Raw genomic sequence first — 26,766 nt, 5'->3', positions numbered from 1 at the left:
GTGCGGACAGGAGCCTTATTTGTGCTGTCACATTCCCCTTTATCACCATCTACATCCAGGCCTGTAGGGGACTCTCCAGACGAGCCGTAATGCCTCCTAGACATTGTGCTCACTACGTGTCCTGTTCTGGCACTTTTCTTCAATAGCAATGGAAGCTGAGTCAAGTTTAAAGTCTGTGCTGTTGCAAAGCGACCAGGAAGCTGGCAAGAGCCAGGGGTCTTGCATGCTACAACAATGTCCCTCCCAGGACGACTGCATAGCTGCTGAGCCAGAGAGATTTCCTCACGACAACCATCTGGCTCTGATTTTGCAGCAACACCTCTTGAGAATTTCCCAGAGACCCAACAGAAAGCAGCAGTCACTGGTATTTTGGCCACCACACCTGCTGAGGAGGTGTCACATGCTCATTCTGAACCCACTGGTATAATTTAGAGAGAGCTTTGCCAAAAGGAATCCCTGGTCTAGTTAAAATAATATGTTAGCTTATGAGCAGGAGGGGAAAAAATAAGACATTGTGGTTGGGGAAAAAGAAACTAGAATTTAGAAATCAAAGGAGCCAAATTCAGGACTCGGCCTCCTTCTTTCCAGCTGTGTGGCTTGGGACATGACTCACCTCTGGCCTTGGCTTCTCATTTGAGACATGGGAGGTAACTGTGGCTCCACTGGGTGGCTGAGAGGATTAAGCCAATGTGGACAAACCGGGAAGCTCTATGCACCTGTCTGTGCAGACTGAGAGGCCAGAGGATGGAAGGCAATTGTCCTCTCTCTTTAGTTCTGTGTTTTGAAAGCCTAAGGTCAGAGCCAGGTAGTCCCAACATACACACAATTGCACTAAAGGACCATTGTGCAATAGGGAAGGGGAAAGGGGGAGTTGTTCACTGCCTCCTAAACATTTATTAAGGCTACGAATCTACAGAGACTTCCAGCTGGACTCTATCTTATGCTATCCCATCTCTGTAACACATTGAATTTCAAAAGATGTTGTCTGGTTTCTCTTATCTCTAAAAGAGAATGGGATGGTTCACGTCTCTCTCTTTCTAAAGGAACTAAATTCACACATCACAGAGAGAATGTTCATGCCATCCCAAAGGACAGAGCTCTTGCAGACACCAAAGCTGCATCTGACCTTGGCTGACCTGTGTGCTGGGAATTGGACATGGACAAAGCTGCAGAGGAACAACCCTGCATGGTCTTTGGGAGGCATGGTGGGCACAAGGAGGGAAAGGCTCAAGAAATAAGTCACTGGGTGGCCTACCAGTCTGCTTAGAGCAAGACATGAGTGTGGCTGAGAAAACAAATGGTTGCTCATAGTGGAAGTCTACTCAGCCTCAGGAGAACCAGAAGAATGAGGACAAGGCATTTGTTGTTCTCTACCCTCAGGGAGGACATCTATTCACAAGTGTGGATGGGAAACTCAAATGCATTGTGAATTGTGAATTAATCAATAATATCCTTCTGGGTATTCGCACCACAGCTTGTTCTCAACATGTTCAACTACAGTGATGTTGCTATAAACTCCTAAATGGCAGAGAAAAGCTTCAACTAAGTTCTTTCATACTGGACTCAGAACACGATATGTTGCTGGGTTCTGAATGAATCTCCAGGAGACAGGACAGGCTAGCGGCAGAGTGTGAAAACTGGAAGGCGGCTTGGAATTTGGATCCTTGAACTCTCATTCAGAAGGTTGAGTGACCCTCTGGCATTTGCGTTGTCAGCTTCGATGTAAGCATCTATAGATTCCTCTTTGAGACATACCGATCCAGACTGGTCCTTCTGAATCTTTGATATGCATGTGCATTCCTTGGGCACCTTGTTAAAATGCAGATTCTGATTCAGAGATCTGGGATGGAGCCCAACATTTTACATCCTGTAGCATGCTCCCAAATGATGCCACTGCCTCCCCACCATACATTTTGAGGAGGAAGAATCTACTCACTACTGTTTTCCTGTAATCAGGATGGACCAGCCCAAGCAAGGGCTTTTTCTAGATGGATGGCTTAAAACATAAAATGTCTGCTGACCTAATATGTTAGATTATACTCGTGTACCTTTCATTTGGAATTAGCATAACTATTTATCTTAACTTCCATTCAGGTAATTTTTATATAGCAAGCACTTTAAAGAAATAAATGTCTAGCTAGGTCCAATTTGGTACTTTCTCACTAATACTTAATATACAACATTTTCTGTCCCTAAACTTTAATGCAAATTTGCTCCAACAGCCAAATTCTGATTAGTGTTAATGCATGGCTAAGGGAATTGAAGCCAGCTTGGCAACAAAGACCCCTCTGAATGAACGCCTTTAGTAGTTGGCAGCTCTATATTTTTTCAAAGCAAGAGTCTCTTCTAGAACTATTTCCTTCCAATCAAAATGAAGAGCTGACTTCATCAGTTAACACTCCATGGCAACTAGGAGGCTTTTGCTGCTTCCTCCAGCCATTATTTCTCAAGACACAGCCAGGCGTACCCCATTAACTGCAGCATGAGAGGGAACACTAGCAGGAACGTGATTTCCCCATTGGAATGGCATGGTTGGCAAGAGTAGGGAATGAAGTCCAGCAAGCAGAACAGTTATGCACACAGTATAGACAGGGCATATGGAGACATCAGCAAGCAAAAGGAAATGGGGTTCAACTTGATGTGACCTATGTGTTCTGACAGGCACAGGGGACTTGAACAGTGACATATTAAAAATTCCAAGTAGGTAGTCATCTTCATTATCATGAAGAGGGGCCAACTGCTCAGCTAGAATCTGGTCCAAGACCTTGGTTGGACAGAGCCTGGAGCAGAAAGGCAGGCCTTTATGCTCTAAAGAAGGCCATCTCCATTCTCCAGAGCTGTGACCAAGAAGAACCCACCTGCTCCTTGTCTATGCATGACAGCCCTGTGCTTCACCAGCCTGCCCTTCACTCCCTGACCCTCACCAGGATCTGTGACCAGTGTCCAGTGACCTGTGTCTCCTTACTTGTCCAATGCAAACATCAAACCCGACGGGCTTACCAGCAGCCTCTTGCACATCTCCAGCCTATGCCCAGCCTGATTACCTCCTTGCTGAAGAAAATCATAGCTGCTTGCTGACCAGGCCTCAGAAAATCCTATCATCTCCCTTAGCCAAGGCATTTCTACAGCTCAAAGGACCTATCATTCAACTCCTGTCAAACTAGGTAAAAGAACTAGGGCTCCCTGGAGGGCCCAAGCAGCTGCCTCTGCTGCAGACAATAGTTGTATATACTGTGTGTGTGTGTGTGTGTGTGTGTGTGTGTGTGTGTGTGTACATGTATGTGTGGGGGCACATAAGCAAAACCTACAGCTGTGTCACAGTTTACTTGTATTATCTCATTTGACCTCAAAGTAAAGCCAATATTATCAACCCCACTTTATAGATGAGGAAACTGAATCGTACTGAATATAAGCAAGCTCCTTTATCAAATCTATGTTCGGGAAAGAAGAATAAAATACGGTCCAGAATGCCATGGAGCTCAGAGGCTCCTATGCTCAAGGCTGCCTAGGTAATAATAATAACTCATCCTTTCAAAAATATTTACTGAGTTCCCATTGTATGTCAGGCCCTGAGTGTGTGAGGCAGAAGATAGACTAGTTAACTAGTGTTTACTGAGCTTGTGCTCTGTGTCATGCTTTGCATTAAGCACCTTATAGCTTGATCTCAGTCCTCAGCATAGTGGCTGATGTAGACATCCTTACTTTTCACGAAGCACTGAGGCTCAGATTTGGTGATGGTTCGAGAGCATCCATACAGCTGGGGATTACAGAGCAATTCTACCCCCAGCACCAGCCCTCTCCAGCAAGCTGGCCTGAAGTAGGCCACTCACATTCTGACTCCAAGCCCACAGCTCTCTTGGTTACTCTTTGTCACCTCCATAGATCCATGTCTTTCTAAAGAGCAAGAGCCTCTGCCACCTTTACCCAGCACCCCTCAGGGCTGAAAGCATGCAGCTGTATCCCAGCTCCTTACATAGTTGTGTGCCCATCACGTATCTAGGAGTAGAATCAGAGTAGAGTGATGTAAAGTCAGTGACCAACTTAGCTTTCCTGCTCTTAAAGAAGAGTGAAGCACTATTGGAACTTTCCTACTAGCCTCACCTGGAAGGTTCTTTCCATTTATATATTTATCTTGCTGTTCCTTGTTAAGGAACAAATAATATTTTCATGTAGAATTTATATTTTTTATTTTTGGAATATATTTTTTTCAGATAATATTTTTAAATAACATTTTTTATTGTAAAAATACTGTACAGTTAGATGAGCAAGGTAATGAGTATATTTCCTATCAAGCATTGTTACCTCCTGCTTTGTTTTTCCCTACCCTCCCTTCCCTCCCACCTCCACAATTACACTCCCTCCTCCTTTCCCTCCCCCCCCCCATTGTAAAGTTCATTTTTCATCAAGTGTCTTGTACATCTCATTGTTACAATGGGTCAACCTGTATCCCTATTTAAGCATTTTGTTTTTTCCCTTCCCCTCCCCAAGCTAGAGAAGTGTGTATACAAGATGCATGGCACTGACATCAAATACAGTGAAAACAGGGGTTATATCGTGGGGGAGGAACATACAAAGAAACAAAAAAATACATGGTACATTATAAATGTTGTTAGGAACAATAGCAAGAAAGAAAAAAACCACTTGTGTCCCTATCATAGGGTTCATTTCACTTAACATTCAGAGAAGATTTGTACACGTGTTTTCTGGAAAGTCTTCACTGTTTTAAAAACAGTGCAAATGAGCAAATGTTCCTTTTTTCATTTACTCATATCTACAAATACCTTATAGATTTGATCACATGTGTAAGTTTGCCAAGTCTTCCCTTCCATGTCAAGTCATATCATGTGCTTCCAACTAAAGGTGATTTGTTAGGTTTTAGGTGTTGTGTTGGTTGTTTGTTTTTTTTTTTCAAGTAACTTTTAGTTTGTGTGTGTATGCGTGAGTCAGTTTTGGGGCTTAAATTCAGGGCCTTGCTCTTTCACTTGGTTTTTTCACTCAAAGTTAGCATGCTATACTTAAGCTACATCTTTACATCCAGCTTTTTACTGGTTAATTGGAAATAAAGAGTTTCTCAGAACCGGACGCTGGTGGCTCACGCCTTTAATTGTATCTACTCAGAAGGCTGAGATTTGAGGATCGTGGTTCAAAGCTAGCCCCTGCAGGAAAGTCCATGAGACTCTTATCTCCAATAAACCACCAGAAAACCGGAAGTGGCACTGTGGCTCAAGTGGTAGAGTGCTAGCCTTGAGCTGAAGAGCTGAAGGACAGTGCCCAGGCCCAGAGTTCAAGCCCCACGATGGATGACGACAATAACAACGAGTTTCTCAGGATTGTCAGCACAGGCTGGCTTTCAACCTCAATCCTCAGATCTCAGCATCCTGGGTAACTAAGATTACAAGCACAAGCCACCAGCTTAAATGTTGCTTTTCAAGAATCAAACATCCATTGGCTATTTACGCCACCATTGTACCCCTAAATTTACCATCTCTACCAAAATAGACCGAGACCAATAGCTTTTCAGATGGCAGCTCCAAGCATGCCAGAAAGAAAGCCAGAGTAGAGATTTAAAATGTTCTGTTACCTAGCATCTAGTTATCTGCCTGAATCCACAGCAAGTTTGTCTACCTGCTGATCCTGACTCTCAGATCTGCAGCCCACCCCTGCTGCCTGAAACACTGACCTGAGAACCCAGCAAGAAGGAGAGACTCTAGCCCATTTCTAGGACCTAGTGAGCCAGACAGTTTTTCCACATTCATTGTTTGCATTTCTGTAGCTCCTGGGGGTGGGGGGAATAGAGAGACCTTGAGATGTGTCTGGCATAGGGACTTGATACAGCAAGAGAAGCTCTGCTTCCCATCAGCAGTCCCTGGGGAATGTGTCTGAAAAACGTACAGACCCAATGAGTCACTGTCATCTAGAGACACATCCCTCATCGTTCCAGACACTTTTCTTCCTAAAGATGATACACAGCTCCTATTTGAAGGTTGCCAACAATAGACTCCCAGCTGTTGGCTCTGGTATAGATATGTAACCCAAAGTGGGCCAATCAGAGCTCATCCATGGGGCTTGTCACATTGAAAGAGGAAGCATCTTCCAACTCAGGGTGGTGCTAGAATTGAAGTGCTGCCACCATGCAAACCTCATGCAAAAGAATTGCGTGGGAATAAGAGAGAACAAGGCCAACAGGTAGAAAAGGAAGAGGGAAAGAAGATAAAGCCCTGGCAACTGTCTAGTTAAGACCTTCATTCCAGTTTACCCCAGAGGCCTTACTCTTCCTACAGTTTAGAAATCTGAACCAAAAAAATTTGTCAACTAGTCCAGATAGAATCAAAGAATCCCGGTTAACACAGCCTCCATCTGGCCCCTTAGTCCCTCCTATAAGCATTTATGGAATGCTTCCCCACTGCTTCCCTCTTTTCTGAGAAACAGTTTGAGAAATGGAGTCCTGATCATCCTTATCCACAACATCAACATGAGCAACCATGACAGACTATTTGTTCTTTTCCAGCATTGCCCCAGGTATGATGGGGGACACAGATGCCTGTGATGGTCACTGCCTTCTGGGTGCTTCTCTGCACATCAAAATATAAGAAATTCCAAGGGCATAGAGCACATGCTGAGCACAGATCTTTTTTAGAACCAGGCATAAATCAATCAGTCTGTGTGGAGTTTTTACAGAGCACAGACACTCATCACTGCAGATTATCCTGACCTTTTAGTACCAAACATCCCTTTCTTGAAAAACCATCTACCCCTCAGGACAAAAGGTTTTGCTCCTTCATCTTAAAGTTACTCTCTTCAATAGATCAGTCTATTTGTGGGGCTTCTTCACTCTGGCCTGCTCCTAAATCAAGATTGAATCTGCTTGCTGTTTTTTTCCTGGGCTGCCCTTTTCAACTTTATCCAATTTAACGCACACACACACACACACACACACACACACACACACACACACACACACACACACGGTGAGAGAGAGGGATCTCCTCTCGAGTGTTCCCATCACAATCAGAATCAAGGCTCTACTCCCTTTGAATAAATGCCTGGCCTCTAAGACAGATCCTATTCTAGGATCCAATCTGGCAATCTATTTGAATGACTTCCCGTATGTTTTCTGATCCTTTTAAACTTCGGTGGCTTTCAAAGAATTATGTGAAAAGGAAAAAGAAGCATTACACACATTTCCTAAGAAATAATCCATGCTTAAGGTACATTCAGAATGGGAAACGGTTTAATATGAAGAAAGAGGAGGAGTTGAAAGACTTTGGTATCTGGAGGCCTTGTATTTCTTATTACCCTTCACCACAGGCTCTGAACAGATCTTCAGATACTCTGAGATCCCACTACCAACCCAGCTGGTTCCAAGACTCCACCACACAGACATGCCCACTAGGAGAACAAATGGCCAGCCTACAGAATCCCATTGACTTGTGGATAATCCTTTTTCCTCCCCTCCAGGAATAAATTCCTCTTTCTCATAGATCTGAGATGACAGATCATTATTATCTGCTTTCCTTTCCAAAACCTGTATGGTCTAAAATAAGTTATACTCCTCCAGGTCTGTGGGTCAGGAATTCAGTCAGGACCCAACTGGGTAATTCTCTAGATAGCATCAAATTCTGCTCCTTCAAGGTGTCGGATGGGCTGGGCTCAAAGTCCAAGATATGCTCACATAGCTGTTGCTTGGGTGCTTTCCATGGCACCAGCTTAGCTTTCTTAGCACAGGATAGTCTTAAGGTAGCCACAGTTTTTACATACTGGCTGGCTTTCCCCAGAGACAGAAGGAAACTTCAAGACCTCTGAAAGGATAGGCCTAGAACTTGCCCAGTATCACTTCCACCATATTCTGCCAATCAAGGCAAGTAAAGCTAGCTCAGAATGAAGGGGAGAAATAGACTCTACTTGTCAATGAGTGGAGAAACACATGTAAACAAAGAAGAAAGGAGATGATGGCCATTTTGCCACATTATCCCTTTTTCCCACTTACCTCACGTGCAAAACTCATGCTCTTACTTAGTTGATGGCCACCTGATCTCCAAAGAGTTATCTTAAGCAACTTTTCTCTTTTCTTCCCAAAGGTTATCCAGCCTCACAAGCTCTATCCTAACACTCAACATCATTCCTTATAGTCAAACTTTACTTTTCTGGAGCCAAAGATCTCCTGAGTACTTCCATGAAATTCATCTTTACTAACCTGTGTTCTAATCAATTATTTGTTCTATTTGTTCTTTACTAACCTGTGTTCTAATCAATTATTTGTTCTATAAGGATCATTTAAAACTTGGAATATACTCATAAGCTAATATCCCTTTATAGTTTAGACCAAGTGTTGGCAATCTTTGACAATAAAAAGCCAAAGAGTAAATATTTTCTGTTTGGGGAGGGCCATATGGTCACTATTGTTACTATTCAACTCTGTCATTTAGCAAAAGCAACTATAAATGGTGTGTAATTAAATGAGCATGTCCAGATTCCAATAAAACTTTATTTACAAAAACAGGCACTTGGCAAGATTTTGCTCTCAGGCCACACTTTATACCAAGGAATAACTTTGTCTTTCAGTTTGTATTAACTAATAATTATAAATTCCACTTTTATCTAAAATTCATTTTTAAATCTATAAATTTATGATGGTATTGAAGTAACCAAAAGTCATAATAGCACATAGTTGTAATCCAGCCACTGAGAGGCTGAGGTATGAGAAACAAAAATTCAAGATCAGTCTGGGCTATATAGAAAATTCTGTCTCAAAAAAAGGTAGAGGTAGGAAGGAGGAGTAAATGTAGGGAAAAGAAAGAAGGGGACTGTGGAGAGAAGGAAGAGGGGAGAGAGGATATGAAGAGGATTGTGGAAAAAACGAGAAGGAAGAGGAGAGGGAAAAGGAGGAGGAAAACAAAACCCTTTTGTGCCCATAGTTGTAAAAACGCAACACATTTTTTTCTTACTCTTTAGAAGAAATGCTCCCAAGGAGTCACCAGATGGGATTGTTTCTCTGTGATAATATCTGCAAGTCCTGTTGGCATGCCATGACTTGAACTCTTTCCATTTGTCTCTGCATGTCTACAGATGCCATTCTTCATGTGTCATTCTTCTGCATGGAGTCCTCTCTTCATCTGTGTTTACCTGTGTTTACCTTTATAGACTGGCTCACTGCCTCTCATTTCCACCTTTGGATATTTGTGTCTTCTGTATGTCTCTATGCTGCCTTGTTTATACAAATACACATCTGTCTCTTTCTGCCCTGCCTTTCTCCTAAATATATATTATATACATAGGAATTTTTTTCATTCTTTTCCTTTGAATGAAAAATTTTCCCTGTTCTTGGGTTTTCAAAACTGATATTTTGTTATATATCTTTCAGAGCTTAGAAAGATATATAACAAAAGAAGTTCCTATTTATGTAAATGAGATATCATATATAAATTATTTAGTCTAGTACATGGTACATAGTAGGTACTCAATGATTACATCCTTTTATCTGCCCTACCCTTATGTGATTTTTCACATCATTCCACAGTTCTCAGCAGGAAAAAAAATGTTAATCCTCTACATCGATTTATAATACGCAGTTATTCTCCTTCACCTTACCCAGGATATGGCTCTCCATATGCTCTTTGGCATTGCATTGTTTGTGTATGTTTGGGAATTAGCAAAATTAAAGGAATAGACACCCAACAGGAGACTAATGGCATCGTGCACCTTTTGGTCAGCCGCCCAGAGATGATCTTGTACCTTCTCCACCTCCTTCTCAAACAGCTCTGCAAGTATTTTTTGAGCTCTCTGCTTGCACTGAAGGTGGAAGGAAATCAAACAGGCTTGTGTATTACTGGGAGAAGCAGGGAAATCAGTGAAGAAAACAATAGAAATCCAGACGCAGGGACTGGAAGATCATGGAGGGAGGTGATCTCTGAAGCGTTTCCTTTTAAGATGGGATGCAAGGCAAGAGAAGGAACCAGTTGTGGAACTCAGCAGAAGGGAAGGGGAGGGGAGTGCGCTTGTCAGAGAGCTCTGTCCTGCAAGTGGCCTGGGCTGAAAACATGCATGCTGAGACCTGAGGGCTGCGGGACAGTGGAGGGCCCAGGCCCCCAGACCAGGAATGGCAACACAATGAAACATATCCAGGGATTTTAGACAACAGGGGCTGGCATGATCTGACCTATGTGTTAAAGAAGAAAAGATGAGGAGATTAGATCAAGTGAGGAAACAGAAAGGAGGCTCTCCAGAGAGGGTGGCTATTGGAGAGGAGAGAAGAAAGCTGAGCTGAAATATTTCCAGAGGTAGAAACGACATGATGGGCTGATGAAGTAGATGAAAAACCAATGGTAAGGGAGGGGGCTGGCTAACGCCAGGCTTCTGGCTTTAGTTCCCAGGTACCCATTTTGGGGAAAGGAGGGGTAGAGCAATCAATAGTTCCATTTTGGACATTTTCCATCAGAGACGGCTTTGGAACGTGCAAGGGAGATGTCAGGTAGGCCGTCGAATATATGAGTCTGAGTCTGGGCTGGGAATTCAGGCTAGAGATATAAATTTGGGAGCTGTCAGTCATGGGAATGGATATTATGGGCTGGTGAAAAGGAAGAGAAAAGAAGAGGGCTCAAGGCTAGACCTGGAGACCCCAACATCCAGAGGATGGGGAGAGAAGGAAGGCCCCTCAGCCAGACAAGGGTGGTATCATAAAGCTCAGAGAGAAGAGTCTCCTAGGAGGAAGTGGAGAGGCAGAGGCAGAGAGAGTAGGGATGATGTACAGCTGAGAGGTCAAAGGTGAAGAGGACAGAAAGGCCCTAAGTGTGGCCATGGGGAGAGGGTTATCGGTGATAGAAGCAAGAGTAGCCTTGAGGAAACCGGAAGCAGAAGTTAGATGGGGGTGAGAAATGGGCGGTGGGAGAGTAAAAACAACTCTTTTGAGAAGTTTGGTTATCAAGTAGAGTGAAGAGTGAGATCTAAGAAGATGAGCAACCAAGGATGGGGTGTTTGGGGAGGAGGTACTAGAATGTGTGTGAAACGAACAAAATGATCTCTAGAGAGTGAGAGGTCGTGCCTCGGGTTTGTTGTGTGTGTGTGTGTTTTAGGAGTGATAAGAATGTATAAGTGTGTAACTCTTCACAGTTTACCAAGTGTTGTCACACACACCCTCACACTTAATCCTCACAGCCATCCTGTAAGGTACATACCAGCTCTGAGTTACAGATGAGGAAGCTGAAGCTTGGGGGAAGGAAGTAACAAGTTCAAAGGCAAAGCCAGGACTTGGCAGGACCAGGACCCTCCCCCCTGCCCCTCCCCCCCAACCCCTCCCCCCTGCCCTGGGCTGCTATTGACCTGACCCTAACTGGTTCATCCTTTCATATTGGAAACCATAGCTGTCTTTCAAAAACACCAGGCTTTGCCCTACTTCCTGGCTCCATTTAACTGCAACCTGAGGCCTTCTGGATTCCTACAAGTACCTGGCAATCTTTATCAGGTGATAAGGAAAGGGAACATGCGAACGTCAAAAGGCTCCTTTGTAATTCCCCAGGCTCCTCAGCGTAGAGACTGGTCCCACAGAGTGACTGTGGGTAAGTCACCTTACGCCTCCAGTCCAGGCTCCACACCTATAAAATGGTCTTGCTGAGAAGACCCACGTGCTAGCATTGCCATGGGACTGTGGGCTCAGCACAGTGCTGGGGGACCACTCCTGGGCTGCCATGGTTATTTTAATTCACTTCCTCCCTCCCTCATTCTGGAATCCAACCTTTGTAGAGAAGGGACTCCTGCTGTGTGTGGCTCTAGGCACAGCGCATACAGGGACACTGTCGTGCTCCAGAGCGTGTGTTTAATGAGGGGAGAGAAGCTGGAACACAGACACCTCCATCTCTGTCCTTCCAGGAGCAAATGAAGTGCAAGCACTGTGGATATCCAGAAAGAGAAGGTCTCATCCAGCAGGCAGGCAGGGCAGGCTTGGAGGGTAGGAAGAATGATTTCCATGGAGTGGTGTCTGCAACTGAGCCAAGACTCAGGCACAGTAGAAAGATCAGCACGTCTTCAGGCACTGGTGAGGAGGTAAAATGGAGCACCAGCTCCCTGGCAGGAGCAAGGGAGGGGCTTTACCCTTGGGGAAGACTGAGGGCCTCTGGGTAGAGGGAAGGACTGGTTATTTCAGGCACTGCCCTCTGGCTTTGCTTCTTGATGGTCCAGAACCCTACCTGATGCCATTGCATTGGTTTCAAGTCTGTTGTCCCCAGGAGAGGAGGAAGTAGAGGGGAAGGAGTGTCAGACCTTATCCCAGGCCACCATGCTTGTTTGGGAAGGTCCCTGGGTTTGTGTTCAGTCTCCAAGATTGAAGCATTTGACTCAGCCTAGCAACTGCAGTCCGTGACCCCAGTAGGAGGTGCTTTGGAACTAACACTCCACATTCTTCCAAGAAGAGATGGGCCTGAGCAATCTTCTCCCTCAGAGTTACTACCAGGGGTAGAGAAAGCTGAGTGTACCCCAGCTACCCAGATTCAAGATAAAAGGATTGGCCTCTAAAATGTGGAGAGACCATGGGCCTTCCCCTCCTGCTGGGTGTCTGGCTCTAGGCCTTGGTGAAGATTTCCCCAGAGACTCAAGGGCAGGTAGGCAGGCTTCAGCACTGGGCTTGATGTCTTGTATTATGGAATGGGATGCACACAAGAAAATGTACCAACATAGAAATGCCAAGTTTGAAACTGACTGGGGACCAGAGGAATGGTCCCACACCCACAGTTGTCTTCTCGTGTAGTAGTTTCCTCTAGTCCCAGATCTGTCCTCTTGTAGAGAAATCCATAGTCTAGAGAGGGGAACTTACCAGTCCAAGGGCACCATCTTAATTTGTGGCAGCACTAGCATCTTTAAGAAACAAAGGAAAGCTATGTACCATTGGCTCCCACCTTTAATACTAGCAACTGGGAGGCTAAAATAAGGAGGATCATGGTTCTAGGCCATCACTGGCAGAAAAGTCCTTAGGACTCCATCTCCATTGAAGAAGCTAGCACAATGACATATGCCTGGCATCTCAGCTATGATAGAAAGTATAAAATAGGTGGATCAAGATCCAGGCATGAGCCTGGGGAAAATAAAGCTAGACCCTATCTCAAAATAAACAGTGTAAAGGGCTGAAGATATGAGGCACCATGGTAGAGTGCCTACCTAGCAGGTGCAAAGCCCTGAGTTCAAATCCCAATACCAAAAAAAAAAAGCAGCAAAGGAGATCAAAGAAGAGAAAGTGCTTTGTAAAATGTAAAGTCCTGTCAAAATGTAGGATTATCGTCTTTTTTCAGGTCACTACTTTGGGAGAAAAGAAAACTGAGAAAAGCATGCGTAAGATTGAGAATGTTAGTATCATAGGCAGTGTGGAAAGAACACAAGGATTTGGACCCTGGAGACATAATTAGACACCTCATGCTGCCACTTATGAGCTATGTAACTTTGGCCCTCACTTTGCCTCTCTGACCTTTAGTTTCTTTTTCTAGAAAATGCCCTATGAGCTTACTTTCTGAGATTGTATGGGGCCAAGTAAAACAATGCATCAAAGTCCCTTTAACAAGGCTAAGCACTCTGAATACAGTGGTCTTAAGAGGCAGACACAGGGGTGATGGAAGAGCAAGGCTTTCAGGACTTCCCATCCTGAGGCCTGGAGCCAGCTGCTGACAGTGCCGAAACCCGTGTTTTTCTCTCCTGCTTGGATGTACCTCTAAAGTCAACACCGCGCCCTTGACATGAAGCACTCAGACACAGCACCTAGACACACTATGTCAAGGTGTCTAAGGTGTGCCTGACCAGGTGCTGACTCAGGCCCTTGCTGCCCATGAGTTCTTCCGGCTGTCTTTTCACGCTATGGGTGCCAGAAGTCATCCAGACAGCTTCCCCCCATCCCTTCCCTCCCTACCACTTCACTGGCGTCTGCATCTTGGTGACAAAGGAAGAGGCCGGGTTGGATCTGATTCAGAACAGAAAGAAGTGACTTCTCCTAAAGATAACTCACAAAGAGAGCTCTTCTCGCCACCACCACTACTACCAACACCACCCCTAGAGGGCATACAACCTCCCGAAACAGCAGTCTCCTTGATGAGCCTCAACCATAAAATGGGTGAATAATACAGCTTTGCATGCCATCTCCTTTGATGGTTGTTACATATAAGCCAATAAGGCCATCAATGCGAATGGGACAGAATTAATATTCGGGAAGTTCTGGTGTCTTCAGTCAGGCTCTTGGTAAGGGTTGTTGCTAGCTGTCCACTCCCCTCCATCATCCTGCTTCTTATATTACGTCCCACCTGAGTCCAGGTGACTGACCTTGCCCATACCTATATCTGATCTGGGACACTCACCCAGCATCCAGGGACACCCTCTCCTTCCCAGTAAAGTGTCTGGTAATAGTTGGGGCTGAGATGCTCCCCTGTGTGTCTGAGTGGACTCTGAGCTCTAGCTCTGCTCCAGTGGCCTGACTGGGCCCAGCTGCTCCTCCCCCAACGTCTCCTTCCTGATCATTCTCCAGGTATAATGGCCCCAACCTGGTTCTGAAGTACGACCGGGCCCAGAAGCGGCTGGTGAACATCGCTGTTGATGAACGCAGCTCACCTTACTATGCCCTGCGGGACCGGCAAGGGAACGCCATCGGGGTCACAGCCTGTGACATTGACGGGGACGGCCGTGAGGAGATCTACTTCCTCAACACCAACAACGCCTTCTCAGGTGAGGGCCGACATCAGGCCTCCTCCTGCTTTCTTCCTTCCTCCTCCCAACACCTAACACCTTCTGCCCAGGCCACTGTCACTGGCTGCCAAACACAGACCCCATTGCCTCTAGGAGCCCTATGTCCCACAAAGACCCCCCAGTGCCTCGCTCTTTTCCTACAATAACTAGTGCTATCCCCAGGCCCTAAACCAGGGTGGAAAAGTATGCATAGAGGCCCATTTTCTCCATGAAGCTGAGTGTCCTCTTCACCCCAGCCTCCTACTCCTCCCAAATCCTGTGGGAGTTTACATAGTCACCCTGCTTCCCTGGCTGACTTCTAGAGCCAGCGGATACCCCTGGATCCACCCTCCGTGCTGCTCCTTGGGGCCTTTCTCATTTGCTGTGAATCCTTCAAAGATTTGCTCCCCACCCCCACCATCACACAGGTTCATCTCTGTCAAAGATTCTTGTTGATCATCTGCTGCATGCCACACAGATGCTGAGTGACAAGGAGGTGTCAGGAACACAGCTTGGGGAAAGGCAGACCCTCAGTTCATGGAGGCTACCAGCGCTTCTCACACTGCGGTGATTCTACTCACCCGCTGTCTATGTGAGGCAGGCTCTGACTCCCAGGGCCAGGGGGACCTGATCCCTGGCATTCTGCCATACAACCAGGCCACTGCAATGCTGCTGGTCCAGGGACTACACTGAACACAAGTTGCGGTGTGTGTGTATGTGTGGGGAGGGAGTGCTGTGTACTTAGGGCTGCAGATCAAGGTCACCCTCAATCTCTGATTCTTATATCTTCTCAGGCCTGGCCAGAGTCTGCTAAAACAAAGGCCATTCCTGTAGGCCCTAACATCTGTCACGAGCCCTAGGGCATGATGGTACCTAGAGATGAGCCTCCTCCAGATGGCAGCAGTCTCTTAAGATTACTCTGGATCAGGTCCTGGGGCTCAGACTTCAGTCCTGTCAGTAAAAGCACTGTGGTGGACCCTCTTACCTCCTGAATTGCTGGCTTCCTGGCTATTGGGACACCCTCTCTGCCCCCACTTACACACATACATTGGCTTTCCCAGCTTGGCCAGTCGCATGGACAGAGGAGGAAGAGGTTGGGGCCTGTGCCAGGGGCAGGGGTGGGCGGTGTTGGTTGGCTGGGAGCCAGCCTTGTGCAGCCAAGAAACAATGAGCCACAGCCCTGAGTGGTGTTTTATGGGTTTTCATCTCATCTTGCCACCAAGTGAGGCCTGAGAGATGGTAATTATCCCTACACAAATATCAGGGCATGATTACCCAGCTGGATTTACTGCCCTCTCTCCAACCAAGCCAAGATTGGATTAGGACACGATTAATTGATGGGCTGATCAACTCTTTAATGCGGGGCAAGGTCAGGAAGGGAGCAGCATCCGGGGATGCCAGCAGAAGGACCGAGTCCCCAGGAAGGCTCTGGAAGACTAGGAGGCAGGATCAGGAACAACTGTCTACTGTGAGCTTGGATGGCAGGATGCCAGAGGAAAGGAGAGCCTCCCGCCTGGCTCACACAGAGCACCCGTGTGAGACCCCAGAAGCTGAACCCCTCCCGTGCTAGAGTGCTCCACAGCGAAGCCACCAGCAGTTTCAGCCTGGGCTGTGAGCCCTTCTGGCCTTGGACTGTGAGCTTGAGAGGAAAGCTCCACAACTAGTCACTTGGGGACCCATCAGTGACCCTAACCAGACCTTGACTATCCTAGGAGCTCAATTAAAATTGGTTAAATGAGTCCCAGAAAGAACAGAAGCTTCTGACCTGAGAGGCAGTTCATCAGAGTAGGCAGGGCTCATGGGATGGAGGCACTGTGCTCACCTGAAGGGCCTGGGCTGCCCTCAAGGCCAGGCCAGGGACCAAAGGGTCCAGCCAGCCTCAGCCCCAGCTGTGCACCTCCTGGTGACTTTCTGCAGATTTGAGGGATGAGTGTGGGGTAGAGTTAATTTTTCAGTTGAGCGGCTTGATTGATTCACGGAGAGGGCGCAGGGTGTGGAGCCAGGGCATTTGTGCTGTGTCAGCCCTTCGGTGGGTCCAGCTGGCACGGCATGTGGCCATTGCTACTCTACCCTTGGTGGGAGATCCTGAGAGCTTCTCCAGGAGCTGGCCAGCCAGGTTTTCCCATGACCTGGAGAGTATAGAAGGACCTCTAGAAGAATAGTCCTCTTCCTTCCCCCAGCCAGATTTGGAATGTTCTAGAATCCCTGGAAGAGCCCAAGACCCTGCCGTGCATGACCCAGTCATGCAAATGGCTCTAGCACTCACTTATTGGGTGACCTTGGACAAGATCCTTGACGATTCTTGGTCTCAACCATCTCATCCATTAGGCAAGGATAAAGAAATCGTACCAACTGCAAAAACTCAACTCCCACCCTGCAGTGGCTCCACAGACCACTGTAGGATGTCATCTGTAGGATGACCTGCTCTAGCCCTCCTGAGGTAACCCCATGGCCTCTCTGATCTTCTTCCCTTCACATTTCCACATGAGGCTGTCAGATTTGCTGTTCCCCCTGCCTGAAATGCTGTTCCCACTGATCTTCTCAGGTAAGGTGTCCTCAAGTACCTTATCTAAAACCATATCCTCATAATTCGCATTGCCCTTATCTGGTTTTATTTTTCTTTGTGGGACTGACCCCTGTTCAAGTATATTTCATACTGGCCTGTCTCTCCTACTACACTCTTGTTTTTGTTTTTTTTTTTGGGGGTCCGGTCGTGGGCCTGAACTCTGGGCCTGGGCACTGTCCCTCAGCTCTTCAGCTCAAGGCTAGCGCTCTACCACTTGAGCCACAGCGCCACTTCCGGCTTTTTTCTTTTTGCTTATGTGGTGCTGAGGAATTGAACCCAGGGCCTTGAGCATGCAAGGCAAGCGCTCTACCACTGAGCCACCTTCCCAGCCCTCTCCTACTACACTCTTAACCTTGGGGGACAGAAGTAGTAACTTGATCGCTATTGCACTCCAGTACCCAAAGAAATGCCTGTCACTTGGCAAGCATCAAATATACATTTATGAATGAACAACTTAGATTATGAGTGAAAAAAATGTATTAGAACACCTAGAACTTAATACCAACTTTTTTTTTCTGGTTGTGGGGTCTGAACTCTGGGCCTGGGCACTGTCCCTCAGCTCTTCAGCTCAAGGCTAGCACTCTACCTTTGAGCCACAGCACCACTTCCAGCTTTTTCTGCTTATGTGGTGCTGAGGAATCAAACCCAGGGTCTCATGTATGCAAGGCAAGCGCTCTACCACTGAGCCACCTTCCCAGCCCAATACAAACTCTTTAAACAACAGTTGTTATCATTCTGCAACTATGAAAAACCCAGGTCTAACCTGTCTTGGATAGGGCCTTCCTCTATACTTACTCATGGGAAAGAAATTCAGGAACAAAAGGACAAACTGGTCACAGTATAAAGAAGGCACTTCCCAGATGAGAATATCAAGTGGACACAGTCAAGGGTGAGGGATTGGAAAGTAGATAAGGGAATGGAAAAGGAAGGAGACTGACAACAATCCCAACGAAGTCAAGGCCACAAAAATCCCCTTAAGGCTTGCCTGACCAAAGTACCAGCCCAGTTATTTCAGCTAATGTCATGCTGAGCCATCCAGATAGCAGTGTACAGAATAAGAGGGGCGTTGAGAGGCAGGTGACTCTTCTCCTCACCACACCCTGGAAACTCGGGACCTCTTGTGCTTCTGGACAGAGCCATCCTCCAGCAATCTCCACTCCAACACCCTGAATGAGAGTACCAGTTGTGGATGGGTCATCATGAACCATGAAACTCTCACCACTACCCTCCTGTCTAACAAACAGGAGCATGCTTACTCATCATATGCTCTTTGCATCTTCAACGAATTTTGGATGGCATTTCATAGCAATACACAGAATGCTTCCTCATCCCTTTAAGGCTGTATAGTATTCCAGTGTATAGATTAGCTTCATTGAATCAGTCCTCTACGGGTGAATATTTAGATTGCTTGTAATCCTTTTACCATTTCAAAGAATGCTGATAAATGAATAAGCTTCTACAATAAGTCATTTCCCACGATTGCAGGGATATTTGCAAGACAGGTTCAAAGAAATGGAACAGTTGCATCAAAGGAATATACATTTTTTTAGTACCAGTGTTGGAACTTGAACATAGGGCCTAGGTGCCATCCCTTAGCTTTTACACTCAAGCCTGTTGCTCGATCACTTGAACGACAGCTCTATTTTCCTGCTCAGGGTCACTGAGATCCTTAGATCTCAGCCTCTTGAGTAGCTAGAATTTTAGGATTATAGTAGCTGGGATTCTAGGCATGAGCCCCCAGCTCCTGTCACAGGTAGTTCTGAAGTACCAGGTTGTCCTCTCATAATGCCATCAGCTCCTTCCCCGCTCATGATGGGCCAGCACTTCCCAATCCTCATCAATACAATGTTATATCAATTTTATTTTTTTACTATTTGCCAATCTGATAGGAAAAAATTGATTTCCAAGTGTAGTTTTAATTTTCATTTGTCTTAAATGAGTGAGGCTGAGAATATTTTTATATATTTGAATCCCTTGTCTGCTTCTAGCCTTTGCCCATTTTTTTCCTATTGACTACTGGTCTTTTTCTTATTGATTTGGAACACCTCTTTATAAATTAGGGAAATTAGCCCTTTGTCTGAAACCCAAGTCGCAGATAGTTTTCCCTTGTTTGTCATTTTTCTTTTGTCTGTGCTCAGGGTAGGTTTTTGTAATGTGGGAAACCTCTATCTTTATGGACTTTTGGATTTATGACTCTTTTCTTTTATGGCTTCTGGGCTGTGTGTCATACCTACAGAAGCCATCTGCAGGGGCTTTGTTAATCTCTTGGAAAGAAGACAGGGTCAGTCACCGTACTAGAGAGAAAAAGGGGATCGTGGTGGCTCATACTTCCAGCCTCTTCTGCTTACACACAGACGAGCCCTCTGCCCTCCAGAGGAGCATCCTTCACCCAGGCCCAGGCCCAGGCCCAGCTGCACCTAAAGCTCTGTGTCTCACTTCTCAAAGTGTGCTGCATGGGCTGGCAGTTTTGGATTCAGCTAGAAGCTCAGAGAAATGCTACATCTACTGGTCCAGAACCCATATTCTAATCTCCAAGAGTTTCCTGTGCTCAGTAAAGTCATGTGCACTGACTGAGATGGATGTGTGGATCCACTGGTTATTTTTTTCCCCAAACTCCATGCCAGGTTGGGACGGGGATGGGGGGAACACAAAAGTCCTGATTTTCAGCAATAGACATCTTAGAGAAGATGAGACTGTTGGGGCTCCCCATCCTGTGACCCCCCCACTTCCCTGTGCCTCACCATACTTGGCTGATGAGCAATAAGGATAGAGAAGCATGATAAAGAGTATTAGACCCCAGAGGCCATTGCATTGGTTCCTTGGGGATCTGGGGACTTTTCCTACCAGTAGCCACAGCTCTGTGGCATAAGCTGAGGAGATTTGCAGCATTGGTACACTATTGAAAAGACTGGACACTGGTAGCTTATGTCTGTAATCCTAGCTACAGGAGGCTGAGATCTGAGGATTCCAGCTCAAAGCCAGTCTAGATTAAAAAATGCAAGACACTCTTATAGCCAATTAACCAAAAAGCCAGAAGTGAGCCAGGTGCTGGTGGTTCATGCCTGTATTCCTAGCTACACAGGAGGCTGAGATCTAAGGATCAAGGCTAGAAACCAGCTGGGGAAGGAACAGCCCTAAGCCTCTTATCTCCCATTAACCACAAGTGGAGCTGTGACTCAAAGTGGTAGAGTGCTAGCCTTGAGCAAAAAAAGCTCAGGGACAGGGGCCAGGCCCAGCCTTGAATGGAAAATTCTAAGCAAGAGTGTGAGGCCTTGAGTTCAAGCCCCAGAACCAGCAGAGAATCAGAGATAAGGGGCCTGGGGTCCGGCGGGGGAGGGGGTCACTGCCACTTAATAGCTGTTGTACAACCTCAGGCAAATGAGTTGCCCCTCGGAACCCCAACTTCTTTCTGTGGAATGGGCCTTCCTGATGAGACTGTGGGGGAAGCACTGTCAGCCCCTCCCTTTCCACACTGCCATGGGAGGCGGCTTCATTCTTTTCAAAAATGTCCTTTGCCTGAACGAGTTCTTTCTCCCTCTAGGGCCATCACTGCACTACTAGTTTCCCATTGACTAAGTCTTGTAAAGCATTTTAAACTTAATGCCACAACTGACTCCTGGGATATGGCTCCTTGAAGACCTGCCTGGTCATGACATGCAACTTTCTGGAGAAGGAGGAGGAAACGGAGGAGGAGGATAGTGATACTATTATTGTTTCTTGAATTTATCTGGTGTCAAGCATTGCTCTAAACACTTTACATATATTATCTAATGTAATCCTCATAACAGCTTGATGAAGAGGTGGCCTTCTTATCATTCCCCATTTTAGTGTTTTTGTTTGGGGTGGTGCTGAGTACTCAGGACTTGGTGCTTGTTAGACAAGCTCTCTACCATTTGAACCATGCCCCCAGCCCTTTTTGCTTCCATTTGTGTTTTAGGTAGGGCCTCAAGATTTTGCCCAGGGCCAGCCTTGGACTATGGTCCTTGTACTTCAGACTCCCAAAAAGCTGGGGTTGCAGGCATGTGCCACTGTATCAAACAGTGTATTTTTTAAGCAGAATCTTGCTTTTTACCCTTCTATCCTTCTATCTCTACTTCCCAAGTAACTTGGATTACAAGTATGAACCACCACACTGGCCCTCATTATCCCATTTATTTTTAGAGAAAAGGTAAGTTCGTGTCTTATCCAAGGTCAGCCCAGGAAGAGATGTTGCTGGCTGCTTCCCCAGTGCTAATGTTTGGCAGAAATCTCCATGCCCTACATTTCCCAGACATACCTCTGTGACACCTGTACTGTCCATAGGCCCCGCCCTGCCCCTTAAACATCCTCTTGTTTCTCCCTGACCTCTACCATCTCAGTGTCTCTCCAGAATTCAATACAGCCTCTCTCCCCTGCCCCCGACATCCTCTTCCAGATCACTGTCCCTGCCCTGGGGTCTCCCACCAGGGGCAATGTACAGCAGGCTAGGCTACACACTGACATGGGCCAGGGGCCAGTGCTGGGTGTTTATTGCCTGTGCCATCGACCCACACAGCTCGCTGTTTATCTGTCTTCCTGACACACCTAATTACCCAGGTTGCAGCTGCCAGCGCGTTTGCTCTTCCTAAATCAAAGGGCTCCCATCCCTCCTGTCGCCCAGGCCTCTGGGCCTCTGCCTGCAGAAGGGCTGCCATTGATTTTGCCGTTCCCATTTATGATGTACAAGGCTCTGCATCACTGTTGCACATTTTACCTTAATTAGTTTATTCTTCTGGACACCCCTGGTGAGTTCAGAAGCCAGGGGGCTGGCACGGGGGAGTGGGGGAGGCCAACAGCACATGGCACCCAAACTTCTGGGACTGCAAAGCCCAGAGCCTACTTAGGCATCAGCACCCTGGACAGCGACTTGCCAAAGGAGTGCTGGTTCAACAGTGTGCTGGGGGATGGTCTTCAAAGGCTGTTTGGGAAAGGCTGGATCCAATCCGATGAAGCAGATAACTTATTGTGGAGTTTTCAAAGTTTAAACAGTTGTGTGTTGAAAAGCTGAACTAGTTCAGATTTCAAGAGTTGGGCAAGTGTGATGCCTTTCCTAAACTCAGATGACCTGGAGGACCAGCAAGACCAGGGTTCCACAAATGCACACTTTGGGAAATGTTGCCATGAATAGGTGAGAGGGACTAGAAAGGGGCTATTTTCTCTTTTTGCATAGCTGAGGCAGGAGTTTGGTAGCTCCAGAAAGTTCTCCCGCTGAACTCAGAGGTAACCAGCAGAGTCCCACAGGGTCCAGATGCCCATAGCTGCTTTCTCACGCTGGCCCAAGCTTTGATGGTGTGAACCTGGTCATATTTCAGAAAGGAAGCAGATCAGACTGAGGGGTCCCTGGTTTCACAGAGGTGAGCAAAACAGAGACAAAGCCTAAGGGGCCATCCTCAGGACCCTCAGTCATCTAGAAGGGCTGACAAGCCTCTCACTTCCATGATGATAGCCTAAGTCCAATTCCTTCCTCACAGGCTTAAAACCCAGAATGCTCTAGAAGCCTCAAGTGCTGGTTTTAAAGTTTGCAGGAAACTCAGTGGATAACAAAAACCTGTCCTGAGCTGATGTGAGCTATTTATGAGCTTTATTTATCCCACTTAATGTGAATATTCATGTTTCGCTGCAGAAATATTAATGTGTTTAATTATGGGGTGCCGCCCCCAGTCCCTGCTGGGGTTGTTATGTAATCAACAGTGCGTGCACTGTGTTACCTTTCTAAACTATGAAGGAAAAAAAATCAAGATTTCTAAACACATTGGGCCCTCGAGGATTGCAGGGGGGTGGGGAGCTGTAGGCCTGTAATGGTATAAAGCTGGCACTGTGCTCTCCCCCACCCTACCAGACCTGGGACCAGGCTGTGTGTGGATTCTATCACAATTGCCTCTGTGACACTGGTTCAGGCACAGAGCTGGTTCATAACTCTCAGATGAGAAACCAAGACCAGAATTTAAAATAAGAAAAAGAATTTGTCATTGCCTCAGTTTCTCCAAGCATCCTTACTGTATAGAACTGAAATGTCTGACCCCTCAGAAGCTCCACCTGCAGCCACCCTGTAGGGACCCAAGATCTGTTCCCATCCTCCTGAAGGGATTTCCCACCCTGGGGCCAGAGCCCTTGTGTCAGGTGAGGGCAGGAGGACTCTACTCTGGGTTTCAGCTTCGGCTGGTGAGCCAGTCCCAGCCTCCCCTGATGATGCTTCAGGTCCCTTGGGTCCCTTGGTCTCAGGATCCAAATGAAGCCTCTCCGAGAGCAAATGTTTTTGTGTTGTGCTGGGCTGAGCCCCCTGGAGTGTTGTACACACTGCTCTCCCCTGTACACTCACATTCATACCTACACTCTTCACTGCTCACCCCTCACCAGGCTCCGTTGACACACACACTGTTCTCACACACCTGTTCTCAATCCCACGCTCATTCACTAGTCCTCTCACCCTAGTCCTCCTTGCTCACACACTCTTAGCTCACACACACACACTGGATGTCATTCACATTCCACACTCTCTCAGAATCACCAACTCTCACCAAACCCCTGAAATAGAGAGCTGGGGTCTCTATAAAGGACCGTGAGGAGTAGCTTGTGTATAAAATGGGGGAAAAATCATTTCTAATAATAGCCACCATTCTAGGGGAGGGGCACTGTGCCAGACCTTTAATGTGCCTCCTCTCATCTAGCTCTCAGGAACCTTGAGTGTAGACATGATTACCATCCCACTAAACAAGAAAACTGAGACTCCAAGGTGCCATGCAATAAAGTAGAATCTAGATATAACTGAGATTGAAGCCAGAGCTCACTAACTCCAAATCCTAAGTTCATAACCACCATCCCATGCTGTCTCCCTTGGCTTAAACCTCTTCCCTGGGCCAGCCAGAGAATCAAGTTCACAGCTGAGTGTCCCCAAACCAAAGATTCTCACCTGCATAGGACCTTCCCTGTGGATGAATCCTACCCTTCCCTCATCCACTTTGGGCCCAGACACCTAACGGGTCCTAGGAGACATGTCCAGAAGTCAGAACCCGAACCCTGTCCATGACTAACTAGCCCTCTTTTCCTTCTCTCTCCAGGGGTAGCCACATACACAGACAAGTTATTCAAGTTCCGCAATAATCGGTGGGAAGACATCCTGAGTGATGAGGTCAACGTGGCCCGTGGGGTGGCCAGCCTCTTCGCTGGACGCTCAGTGGCCTGTGTGGACAGGATGGTGAGTGCAGGATGTACGGGGCCTGGGAAGAAGCAAGGACACACAATGACAGTGGAGCCAGAGGGTAGACGCCCTCTGACAGAATGGTGGCAGGGAGCCCTGAAGGGTGCAGCCATGGCTGTACCACCTTGCTAGCCACTCCCACAGCGTCTTGCATAATGAGTGCTGAATATTAACAATGAGGACTTACAGGCTGCATTGTGATGTCCCTTTCACACCCTTTATCCTCTGCATCCCTTCCAACAACTCTCAGGGAAAAAGCCAGGGATGTCCACTAAACAATGGAGGACCGGAGACGCAGCTTGGAGCAGTGACTTAAGTGGAGAGATCCAAAATAGATTATTGGCATGTCTAGGATATGGAGCATCTCGCAAAATCCTGTGCTCATTCATTCATTCAGCTAACCTGAAGTGCCCCTGTGTGCTAGGCATTGCATCGTACTGTGGGGACCTATGGAACAAATGAATGTGTAACAAGGGGTATGCCAGTGCACTCTACCCAGAGGATCCAACCCAAAGTATGGGGACATGAGAGAGGGGCAGGAGCAGCTGCAACCTCTGTCCTGTGTGAGGGGAGGCTGCCCACCGGGGGCTTGGGTCCCAGCAGGCCAAAGCAGAGCCAGAGGCATGCTGTGAAGGTGATTTATCCCTCCCGTCACCTGCTCCCCCGCCACCCACCTCCTTGGCTTTCTAAACAGCCATCACTGAAATCAGGGGCCCAGCTGCCACCCTGTTTCTCCAGAGCATTTCTAGCCCCCACTCTGGGGCAGGCCGAAGGGATGGGCTCACTCAAATTGAGGTGGCATGCAGGGGATTGGGGATTCAGCGCGAATCTTCACAGCAGGGGCCTCCAGGCCTTGGGAGAAGGCAGGTGCCAGGTATAAATATTTATTTCTTAACAAGCTGGTGCTGGGAAGAGAAGCCAAGCTGGGCTGTGAAGCCACATTTAGCCCTGACCTGAATCCCAGCCACCTGGACTCCAGCCTGGTGGGAGGGGATGGTGAAGTGGTTCTGAACAGGCCCTGGAGAGTGCAGAGGGCCATAGGGTGCCATGCCTGGGTCATGCTTGGGGGCTTCTGACCTGGCTCCTCCTGGCTTCCTGCCTCCCTGGCTAGGATTAAGCTAGCTAACCTGGGAAATGTCTCTAACAAGTAGGAGGAGGGGCCTGAAGAGATGCATCCTTTGTCCTAACAAGGTTGTCTGCACACCCAAGACTTTAACCACAGGACAAAAGCATCATGTGAAGTGCAAAAAATATAATAAAATAAAAAGCTTCCCTGGCACTGCACCATGGTGCCCACCCCTCGTTCAGCCTGACTGCAGCCTCTGGAGCCTTAGAAAGAGTTAGTGGTTACCAAGGGAAGAGGTGATCCGGGAGTCTAGCCTCAACCATGGCGGTCCCTGGGGCCTGGGAACCAGGGAGAAGGAGGGAGGAGAGGCCAACAGTATAGAAGCCAAAAGATAGGAATATTGGGGGCTGGGAAGGTGGCTCAGTGGTAGAGCGCTTGCCTTGCATGGCTGAGGCCCTGGGTTCGATTCCTCAGCAACACATAAGCAAAAAGAAAAAAAGCCAGAAGTGGCGCTGTGGCTCAAGTGGTAGAGCGCTAGCCTTGAGCTGAAGAGTTGAAGGACAGTGCCCAGGCCCAGAGTTCAGGCCCCACAACCGGACCCCCACCCAAAAAAAAGATAGGAATATCAACTCTAAGAGAAGCTCAGGCTATCAACTAACCACATGCCACATCCAGGGCTAGTGTTACGGACTCTTCTTACCCAATCCTTACAAGCCTGTGAGTGTTATTATCCCTTTTACAGATACGGAAATTAAGGCTTGGAGCAATGAAGCAATTGACCTGAACCCCACAGTCTATGGCTGGCAAAGCTGGGAATTGAGCCCGGCTTGCCTGAAAGTGAAGCACATCCCTTTTCTCTTCTCTACTACTTTACCACTAGGTGACATGGTATCAGACACAAGTTTCTAATCAGAGGATCTGGTACAGCACTTGCCCTAGTCTTTGTACCTGACCTATGTACCTGGTCAAAGTATAACAGCATCACTTCTGCTTGAGATGAAAATTCTCTCCAGGTCTTAGTGGCTCACACTTCCAAATCCTTGGCTACTCAGGAGGCTGGAATCTAAGGATGGAGTTTTGAAGCCCACCTAAGCAGAAGTCAGTTGAGGCTCTTATCTCTAGTAAAAAAGATGATAGTGGAATAATGGTTCACGTGGTAGAGGGCTAGCCTTGAGCAAAAACACTAAAGGACAGCACCCAGTATTGGCATAAGGAAGGAAGGAAGGAAAG

The 26,766-nt window shown here is 47.0% G+C and overlaps 1 protein-coding gene across 2 annotated transcripts in view; it reads left to right on the top strand.

Moving 5' to 3' along the window:
• Positions 1–26,766, top strand: part of Crtac1 (cartilage acidic protein 1) — a 141,754-nt gene that overhangs the window by 78,316 nt on the left and 36,672 nt on the right. The window contains exons 3-4 of one of the 2 annotated variants that reach the window (XM_013017672.1): positions 14,492–14,688; positions 24,331–24,467. In XM_013017672.1, coding sequence (XP_012873126.1) covers positions 14,492–14,688; positions 24,331–24,467 — 334 coding nt within the window. Of the gene's footprint in view, positions 1–14,491; positions 14,695–24,330; positions 24,468–26,766 lie in introns of both variants that reach the window. The other variant, XM_013017673.1, reaches the window with a different exon arrangement.

Source organism: Dipodomys ordii, unplaced genomic scaffold (assembly GCF_000151885.1).
Source record: "Dipodomys ordii isolate 6190 unplaced genomic scaffold, Dord_2.0 Scaffold36, whole genome shotgun sequence".
In the NCBI taxonomy this organism is placed as follows: domain Eukaryota; kingdom Metazoa; phylum Chordata; class Mammalia; order Rodentia; family Heteromyidae; genus Dipodomys; species Dipodomys ordii.
Note: the sequence above shows the minus strand (reverse complement) of the source record. Positions and strands in the feature narration are given on the sequence as shown.